At 35.7% G+C, this 11,051-nt stretch overlaps 1 protein-coding gene across 2 annotated transcripts; it reads left to right on the top strand.

Annotated features, from left to right (window-relative positions):
- The first annotated feature begins 556 nt into the window (after positions 1-556).
- Positions 557-3,363, top strand: LOC144835879 (uncharacterized). 2 transcript variants are annotated; one of them, XM_078691000.1, is made up of 3 exons: positions 557-1,733; positions 1,893-2,163; positions 2,242-3,363. In XM_078691000.1, exons 1-3 carry the CDS (start codon positions 1,300-1,302, stop codon positions 2,671-2,673), a joined length of 1,137 nt encoding a protein of 378 aa, XP_078547126.1. In that variant the 5' UTR covers positions 557-1,299; the 3' UTR covers positions 2,674-3,363. The 2 variants fall into 2 exon arrangements, with proteins under 2 accessions (XP_078547126.1, XP_078547125.1); XM_078690999.1 differs by having other exon boundaries at positions 566-2,163; positions 2,242-3,362.
- The last annotated feature ends 7,688 nt before the right edge of the window (positions 3,364-11,051 follow it).

The raw sequence follows: 11,051 nt of genomic DNA on the forward strand, positions 1-11,051 counted from the left end.
TGTTTCTGTAATGTCCCAGTCTTTTGCTTTATGTCCAGGCTTTTTTTTTTGGCGTTAGACCGTTTTAGCGTACAACGTTACTAACAAGGTCACACTACAAACCGCAGAGAAAAAAATGAGGTGTTCAGACCCATAGCGTAGGATTATCGTTACAACGGAAGTGCGTCATTCAGGTTGTTTCTAGTTGCATATTCATGTGCTCTTACCCACGTGTTTTCATCATTATTTCCACTGTATATAGGCCTAGATCTCAGCCCTACAACTTTGAAAAAACTTGCCGTAAATAAAACATACCTCAGCATTTATTTAAGAAAAATATAGTAAAGCCAAATTTCTGTTTCTATTGTTATATTTTGTAGTAAAAAACATTTTCCCCAGGCTCTGGTGTTACGAAAATAAAGCAGGCCTCCTAATAATGATATGAAGATGGAGATTGTGTTAACCAGTCAGTTAAAAAACCCTTAACTTGCTAATAAAAATGACACAGCTCCCCTTGTTTGTTTACTGAATTTTTTAGGAGTTAAGGGGTTTTCAGCATTAAACTTGTCCAGTCTAGTCTGCCTTGTATATATGAATGAGTGACTTGATGTCCCACCACGCTAGTTTTTAGCTTGAATGAAATGCGTGAATGGCTCTTAGCTAGGCCTAGGCCTAAAAGGGGACGGGATTGTAGTCACTATGTTTACAAGGTGCATTTATTTATGTCATTTGTTAGAAAATATAATGGTAATCAATTGATACATGTAGTTTGTAGCCTATTTTTTTTTAACAGTTGTATTTGTAGCCTAGTTAGGCCTTATTTATTCTGGCCTTTTTGTTGTTGAAATCCATTTCTCACACGACGATACAAGATGTCAGCCTAGGTCAAACCTTGTTTCGCGTCATAACAGGAAACGTTCTGATTGGATACAACGTTGACTTACAGTAGCGTCGTACGCTAAAACGGTACTATCAACCGTTTTCCACTACAACGCTACAACCGTTGTACAACGCGTTGTACAACGCTACAACCGTTGTACAACACGTTGTACAACGCGTTGTACGCTAATCCCCAACTGTTCAGACACACATTCTTTTAGCGTCGTACGCTAAAACGGTCTAACGCTATGGGTCTGAGGGTATGTTCAGACCTACGGAGTTATGCTTTCGTATCACAACCAAGGCCATATTTTAATGAGCGTCGTAAGAGAGGCCATATTTTAATGAGCGTCGTAAGAGCAAAGTGTTCAGATTCATTGCAACGAAGTTGCGTTACAAACGGATATGATGTCACTCGCTAGCGATTAACCAAACTAACGCATGCGCACGGCCGCTATGTGTGACCTTTTTGTTATTGAATGCTTTTTCTGCTGCATGCAGCACGCTGTAATTTTTTCAACAATGTTACCATTACATTTATTTGCTATTTTACTTCAATTAATCGACGATGATAGTAATAACCAATTTGCAGCTGATATGGACAAAGAATGTGTAATTGTGTGTATGTTTTTGATAAACTTTATTCGAGCAAAACGACGACGTCAGCTTCGTCGCGAAGAATTGAGGAGAAGGCTTCTCTGGCTAATGCTAGATGAACAAGCCGGTTTAGAGTCCATCTTTTCGTCCCATTTTCAAGTGGAAAGTGAACCGATTTATCGTAGATGGTGGGTAAAGCCAGGCGTTAGAAGTACGTTCTGGTGGGAAAATCATGTAATGACTAACTGGGATGAAGAGGAATGGTTAGCAAATTTCAGGTATGTCCCTGTAATAAAACAGTGTAAATATATTGTTACTATATTATTGACCTTTCTAGGCCTTATCTATCTAGGCCTAGATATCGGTAGTAGGCCTAGTAGTAGTACCGACTACAGTAATACCAATACTTTAGGCATACTAATATTAATTTTTTTCAGAATGAACAAGGCTGCATTCAATTACATTGTAGAAGAGTTAAGACCACACATCACCTACAGAGATACTAGATTGAGATCAGCTTTCTCTGTAGAAATTCGGCTAGCCTTAACATTGTACCGCTTATCAACTGGGGTTTCTTTTCGGTGCGTTTCCAATCAGTTTGGTGTCGCGAGGTCCACTTCGTGTGAGATTTTTCATGAAGTATGTCGGCAAATTGAAAGGGTGTTGATGCCAAAGTTTGTACGTGTTTCGGAAGGACAAGAGTTACTGGTAAGTATATAAAATAATTGGTGATGTTACAATTTTGGTTTATACAGTATAAAATAAATTAATTATGTCTTATTACAGGACATGGTTGAAAAATTCAGGATGAAGCAAGGATTCCCGCAGGTCGCTGGGGCTATTGATGGCACACACATCAAAATAACTGCACCAACTGAAAATGCCCAAGACTACTTTAATCATAAATGGTCATATTCAGTGCTGCTACAAGGACTAGTGGATGCAGATGGCAAATTTATGAACACTTTTTTTGGCTTGCCAGGAAGCGTACACGATGCTCGTATGTTCAACCTTTCCACATTAAGCAATAAGTTAGCGGACAACACACTTTTCAACCCAAATCCATCTTTAAATATTGAGGGAACTGCTGTGCCACTGTTAATAATCGGAGACCCTGCATACCCATTATTACCAAATTTAATTCGCCCTTTTATTGGTAGGGGTAATCTAAATAGAGAAAAAGGATTTTTAACTTCAAACATTCTTCCACTAGAATGACAGTTGAAAAAGCTTTCGGAAGACTCAAAGGAAGGTGGCGTTTACTGTTAAAGGAGAACGAACACGAAGTTAGAAATTTACGGTCTGTGGTACAGGCATGCTGTACCTTGCATAATATTTGTGAAGCTTCAAATGTTCCTTATATGAATTATCTCAAAGAAGGGGTAAATTTAGAGGACGAGGGGGAACAGATATGTAGACATAACCGTACACAATCTGGGGAAGAAATTAGGAATGCTATAGTTTCTTTCTTGAAGGATCAAAACTAAATGTGTTAATCGCAATCCTGAAAAATAATTTTTGAACATTCAAGTTCATCTGTGCTAAAATTTTTTTATTATAACTCGGATTAAAACAATCAACATGCATGCAGTTTATAAACAAAACACTAAAATCTAAAAAATATATATGTAAAAACAGTAAAAATACATAAATGTTCATAAATTTGTCTACATTTTTTTGGCAAGGTTAAATATGTTTTATATATATATATATATATTGCAGTAAATATGTGTATAATAATCAACATGCATGCAGTCTATTAACAAAACACTTCTAAAATCTAAAAATACAAAAATGTTACTAATATTGTCCACCTAAACATGGCAAGGTTAAATATGTTGAAAGATTTGATGAAGATAACAATTTATAAATTAATAGTCGTATGAAAATGATTGCAATTGTATGCATAGCACCATAAAGAAGATATAATAAAATGTTTCACAAAAAAGTAATGTTTAATAATTTCCAAAATGTTGGTTATATTGGCTATATGTGGGTGGTTGAGTACTTGGTGCATATGTGGCTGGATTAATTGCCAGTAACCTTTCCATGAAAATGCCTCTGGTCCTTCTGTCTTCGCTGGCATCCACCCGTCTTTGTTCGATTCCCCGTTCGAGCACGGCCGTTTAGGCCTTCATGGCCTGCTGCTCCTCCGCTCGATCTTGCCGGTCTTCTTGGCGTGACCTCTCAAAAAGACATCCGCTTCCAGTTTGCGTCTGAGGTCTCCTTCATTTTTTTACTAAGAGCGTCCACGGTTCTGTCCCTTTTTGAACTTCCGGACAATCGCCTTTTTTTGCCTAAGATAACAAAAAATGTTTAAATTATGCAAAATATATGCAAAACAATCTTGAGTTTTTTTCATCATTTGTTTATAAAACACAAGCAAGACGATTTTAAAACAAGTATACAGTACCTGGTTTGGCACGGTTTCCAGTATCCGCTGAATCACTTAGGTGTGGTTCATCTACATCTCTTTTATCACCTTGTTCATCAGTATCTCTATCTATTTCTAGAAACGTAATCAAAATTGTTATAATGTCACAGAATATTATCACAATTTATTATTACTTGTTTTTCTTGCACTCACCATCATTATTCTGAGACAGAGAACCTTCGTCGGGAAATGCATCGTCTTCTGCATACCAATCATGTAAGCCTAAGCAAAGACATAAAAATATAAGTTTTGCGTTGTGCTTTAACAGTGGTAAAAGTGCAAATGAACCTGGCTTTACTTACCATAAATCATTCCACGTGAAGTTCCTGTGCTTTCATCATCTGGAGCCTCTGATTCTATGATTAACAATAAGAAAATATTAAGATTTTTCTATTCAAACTAACTAATGAGCAAACTATTCTATAAAGTTATTGTAAATGAAACATTTAGCACTGGAAAACCTACCCATTAGGCGCAGGAGCCCCGGATAGCGTTACGTTTGAAAACCCCAAAAAGTGAGGTTTTCAACCATTAGCGGCATGACTGATGTGAGTGATTAATGTGTTTTACGGACGGTTTCAAGGACTATCCTACCAGTGGGTTGTTCACTGGTCAAATGATTGACACTTTGTATCACCGTTTGTAACTGGAGCTGTGATGACCTTTGTAACTGGAGCTGTGACGACCTTGCAAGAATACTAGGCCAGAATTTTTAATTGAAAAGTGCCTTGGTATTAACTTGGAGATGGAAACAAATTTTTCTATCTTTCTTTCTAAAATAAATGGTTACTATAGTTTCAAACTAGGCTTAGTCCACCACCGTAGTAATTACGAATCGAATTAAAATTGTTGGTATTCTTTGGCCGTTGTTTGATTAATTACATCTTCATGCCATGTTTTCTTTCTAATGATTTGGCGATACGCTCCTATATTAATTAGGCCTACTAGCAGAGGGTTCGATGAGTTTTGAAAAGTTATGGAAATGTGGTCTAACATATAGAAATTCAGTTTTTTAAGGCCCTTCTTCCATGTCCGAGCCTTTGGAAATATTAAAAAGTTATATTAATATAATATATTCTGTGTTTTCATGTTTTAAGAAATTATATATCATTTCAGATGTTTCGCGCTGCGTTTTATTTGTTTCGCGCTTCGTCTTGTTGGCAAAAGTAACCCTCGACTTCCGCTCGAGCTTTCTCCGTACATACCGATAATTAATATGATTATTCATTTCATTTTTTGTACATTATTAAAAAATAGCATACAGAACCCCATACGGAACATACCCTGCTCTGAGAAAACACTTGTGGGCGATTCCCCGAATACGGCATGATGGAATAGTTTTGGAGACTTTGACTTTAGAGTAAATCGAAACGTCGAGCAACTCAACAGTTCTTTTCAGAACTAATATACGTGGTGTACCCATGGAGTAAAGAATAGTATAAATATTCTTTACTCCATGGGTGTACCGCAAACTTCTATTAACAAATATGTAACTTGTTTAGCACGTTTAAAATGGATAGCAAAACATATTCAAAACAAAAAAACTTGAATTCTTTCAAACAGACAGCACATTAGTTTAAATGGATAGCACAATAGGTAGCACAATCAAATGGATATAACTGTACTGTAAATTCTATACGGATTATCGGGTAGCACATTCTTTCAAATGGATAGCACATTCTTTCAAATGGATAGCACATTCTTTCAAATGGATAGCACATTGGGTAGCACATCAAATTGATATAGTACTGTACATTATTCTATAAGGATTATCGGGTAGCACATTCTTTCAAATGGATAGCACATTCTTTCAAATGGATAGCACATTGGGCAGCACAATCAAATGGATATAGTACTGTACATTATTCTATAAGGATTATCGGGTAGCACATTATTTCAAATGGATAGTCACATTATTTCAAATGGATAGCACATTATTAGGTAGCACAATCAAATGGATATAGTACTGTACATTATTCTATAAGGATTATCGGGTAGCACATTATTTCAAATGGATAGTCACATTATTTCAAATGGATAGCACATTATTAGGTAGCACAATCAAATGGATATAGTACTGTACATTATTGTATAAGGATTATCGGGTAGCACATTCTTTCAAATGGATAGCACATTATTTCAAAGGGATAGCACATTAGGTAACACAATCAAATGGATATAATTGTACTGTACATTATTCTATAAGGATTATCGGGTAGCACATTCTTTCAAATGGATAGCACATTATTTCAAAGGGATAGCACATTAGGTAACACAATCAAATGGATATAATTGTACTGTACATTATTCTATAAGGATTATCGGGTAGCACATTCTTTCAAATGGATAGCACATTATTTCAACGGGATAGCACATTAGGTAACACAATCAAATGGATATAATTGTACTGTACATTATTCTATATGGATTATCGGGTAGCACATTTTTTGAAATGGGTAGCACATTATTTCAAATGGATAGCATGGATTGGGTAGCACAATCAAATTGAGCACATTGGGTAACACATTGTATCAAATGGGAGCCTATAGTTATTCTATTGAATTGAATTGAAATATATATTTATACTGGGTAACCTCTTCAATCAAAGACTGGTCTCCCAGAGAGCCCAGCTGGTGATCAGTGGCTGTGATGTACTAATACACCGGGGTAACCCCCTACTCGTCTCGAAAGATGTACTAGGTTCTTTAAAGTGCACACGAGCTAGATGTGTATGCTATTATCGGGTGTAGCACATTAAAATTGAGAGGACATAAGATGGACACCATCATTTATTATTAAGGGGCGAAACAGCCAATCCTTACTGAGGGGACACTCCTATAAAGGGGACATTAAGGGGACGGGGAACATTTAAGCTCAGTGCCAATGTTCACTCAATATTTTTTCCATCACAAAATAACAAAAAAGACGAAATATTTATATCCATTTATCGCTATTAAATAAAAATGGATATCATAATAATTATGATACTTTGTCTGTCTTGAAAGTTTTCATTGGTGAAAAGTTGCCTGCTACATTTTTAATTTCCGAGTCCAGATCAGTATTGGTATTGGTTTTTTTTCTGCTAAACCTCTATGAAGAGGACATGTTTTTTTAGGAATTGTTCCAGGGGCAGTAGAACCCCTATTAAGGGGACACTTTCTACTGTATTTTTAACGGAGGATATCACAAATCAAGTACGTGTTTCCAAGTACAGTACAGTGTTTAAAAAGAATTATTTCATTTAAATCTTTTTTAAAACAGAAATAGGTCTGTTTTGAATGGTTTTTGTTTTTTATTTGTTCTTTTCCCATGTGTTACTTGGCAATACAGAGATATATTAGAAGGACAATTTTGGCGGGATGTTTGCATTGTCGCCCCTGAAACTTGTGACCTGAACTGAAGAATATGGTATGTTGTTAGTGCTGAATTCTGTAAATTTTGTGTCATATCAACTGAGAATTTGTATCATTTCTGTAGGCCCAACAGTAAACATCATCGTTTTGGGCCGCCAATATAATTGACTATTTTTTCAATCACATTGTCAGAAAATGAAAATGTGATGTGAATATAACAATGGAGAAACTTTCATGGAGAAATAACTTACTTATTTATAACTAACTTATTTTTTCGTGATATAACTAATGAAACAATGTTTAGAAAATGATATATCTGATAGATATCATCTAAGTGATGTTTTACATATAACGTTTAACTTTTTTTTTCATGTTCCATACATTCAATTCTTTTAATATAGTTCTTGTATAACACCATATCAAGTAGGCCTAGTAGTAAATATTATTGTAGGGTTTTCTTATTATTTAGTCAATTCAGTGTTTCTATACAGAAAAGAGTAGTCAGTGGCCTTAACATCAATTAATTGTATAATTTGCACCCAAGGTCGAATAGCAAGAAACTCAGGTCCAGTTACATTGGTGTTCATTGGTCAATAGAAAATGAACAGCACACTTATGGGTGGTGACAAAGTTTAGTTATTGATAAATTGTCCTTGGGAAAAACACACTAGTTGGGCTGACCATGGGCTGACAGAGTTAACGACTTCGTAACGCTATCCGGGGCTCCTGCGCCTAATGCATCAAGCATAGAAGAAACATCACTTGCTGGTGTTGTAGGTCGCTGTGTAATTCTTCTTCGTGGAAGAAGTACATGACCATTTCTATCTGTAAGATATACAAAATACTGTACTGTAAATTGTTGTGTTATCGGTTGTGAAGATTTTTATTGACAGAATAAAATGCAGTTTTACATACCGACACATACTTGATGTTCATTACCAACAACAGGTCTTGTATTATTAATTGAAGCACGAGATGTGCTTGGCGTATTTTCAAAATCTACATATGAACATGAAACAATACTCCGATTAATTATGATAAATTAATAAAAAATCATACAGTAAAATTCAGCAGGCCTAGGTAGGGTAGCCTAGTGCTTTGTGTCTAGAGTAGTAAAAAGTTATTATTAGTTGTAATAATATAATATAGGCCTAGTGTTCTATTATTAATAGTAGGACTAGTAGTAGCGTATGAGAAATATATAATACTCCGAAAAATGTATAAATAAAACATAGACCTACCTTCGTTGTTATTAACAGTAGTAGTTTGTTTAGGTGTTACAGGCCTAGATCGAACACTTGGGCTCGGCATTACCGATTGGTTGCCAGGCATGCCAACCAGCCCCTCACTGACCGTGAATGAATCGCCGATCGTTTTGGGGTTTGGGTTGATATTTGGTCTATGACCTAAAATATCGTTGATGGCAGAAAAATGTTCGAAACCCGTACTTGCACCGGCTCCCGATTTATTCACTCTGTCTTTCGCCGCTTTATACAACGACCGCAACCCCTTCAATTTTGTTTGGATATGGAATCCTTCTTTACGAGGATGGCCCATCTCTGCTAACTTTTCCGCCATCTCGTTGAACACAGACATCTTGTTGCCGGTGCTTGTACGCCAGTTTTTTACTTCTAACCGATCTCTGAACTCAGGGCTTCCCCACAATGCAATAAGGTCTTTTACCTCGGTTTCTCGCCAATGCGCACGCTTCGATGACATTTTAAATTAATTAATTTAATAATAATACTGTATAGTGTATTTAAAAGGTTTGATTTTTTCGCGCGTTCACCGATCACAACAAATGGATCAGCTTGGCTATACGATGGGGAGCACATGGCACGTTGTGACGTGGCGAATATTGTAATTTGATTGGCTAGATATCTAACCTAGGTCATATTCATCGACGCGTGACTTTCGCATTGTAAGCGACGTCCACTAAACTCATACCTTGAGCTTTCGTAGCGTACGAAATATCAGTGTCGTACGAGGTGGCTTCCACTAATCTTTTCCTGGTTCAGACCTATGGAGTTGTACGCCGCGTACGATACGAAAGCATAACTCCGTAGGTCTGAACAGGCCCTAAACAGGGCCTTATACACCTGTCATTAATAAAGGTGCTAAATCAGATGTGTTTAGTTTAGCTTGACAACTGACCTCCACTAGGGTATAATTATTGACTAGTTCCCAGACTACAAGACTGGTATCACTGACAACTTAATGGATCATATAAACAGATTTATTATAATTAGATGAGAGCCTATACTTCAACAATCAGAACTTGCAATTGAACTATCATCAAAGCTTGACACTAGGAGCGATTTTGGAAAAAACTAGCACCTAATGTAAATGTTTGATCACTAGAACTTGTGCTCTGATTATCCTCTAGAATCAATGTGGAATCATTTAAGACTTGAATAAATGTAGGATGTAACGAGTTAGATTCAATGAGAGGCACTAGGCATCTTAGAATGGTTCTGTTCACTTCATGAAAGCTTGTGACAAGTTCTGCAGGATGATTTGTTCATCAATACCCATTTTTATAAAATTGTGTTGATAAAGTCATCTTCTTCTCCAACATCAATTACTCTTTTACTCATCTTATATTTCACAAGAAAATGTTTTTCCATTCTGAAAGTATAAAAGGTCAGTCAAAGCCAATTCAATGTTGCTGCATAAATCACCATTTTATATTTTTGTTTAAAATGGATTTATAAGGATTTATTGCAATTTAAGCCCCATAAGAAATTCCAATATTATTATAATACTGACTTTCGAAAACCTAATTTTTAATATGGAATAATCAGCCAAAAAAAATAATCTAAAAATGTAGCCACACTTTTTTTTCTTAGTTACCCCGAAATTTATACTAAAAATATACAATTTTCTATACAAAAGAAAAATTAATCACAGGAAACATTAGACTTTAGCAGAAAAGTTCACAAAGGAAAATTATTCATTGCAAATATAGATTTTTGACCACCCAAGTTCTCCATAAAGAGTAGCACAGGGGGTATTCCGAGAGCCCTTAAGGATAAACCTTGCCATTTGTAATTGTAATCTTTCAATTCTTTCACAATCACTTTTGCTACCAACCCAAATAGTACTACCATAATTTATTGATGGGAGTGCAATTGTTCGCCAGAGGATATCACCATAATATTCTCTATTAAAATTATGGCTTTTATATAGCCTATGAGTCGGTTACATTTTTGTATAACATATTCTACATGGCTATGGTCATTTGCACCTCTTGATATCATTACACCTAGATATTTATATGTTTCACACTCATTTATCGACTAGTCTCCTAATTTCCATAACTTGTGTTTATCTATTTTCTTACCTACAACAAGTACATTTGATTTAATTGGATTAAATTGCATTTTCCAATCTATGGCAAAATAAATAAAATGAATGAAAAGGGGGAAATAGGCTTGATATAGAAAATTTTAGGATGGCGAGAAGTAATTTAAAAACAATGTGTAGATTAAATTACAAAAATTCTTTATCAGTTAACATGGGTGAAAACCCAAAGCGCTTTTGGTCTTGGGTGAATACAACAAGGAAAGATTCCAGCACCCCGTCTGTATGCAATATGACTGTCACACAGCCGCAACTATGGCTCTTTCGAACATGTAATTTATTTGAACCACTGGTAAACAACGGTAAATAGTCACAACTGTACAACTCTCAATAATGTGTAAAAGTAAATTTAATAATAAGGTTTGGCAAAACAATTCTTTTCTTTCTAATCCCAACCAAAAAAAAAAAAAACCACAAAAAAACCCCACCCAATTCTCAAGCAATAA

Source organism: Antedon bifida, chromosome 2 (assembly GCF_963402885.1).
Source record: "Antedon bifida chromosome 2, ecAntBifi1.1, whole genome shotgun sequence".
Taxonomy (NCBI): Eukaryota; Metazoa; Echinodermata; class Crinoidea; order Comatulida; family Antedonidae; genus Antedon; species Antedon bifida.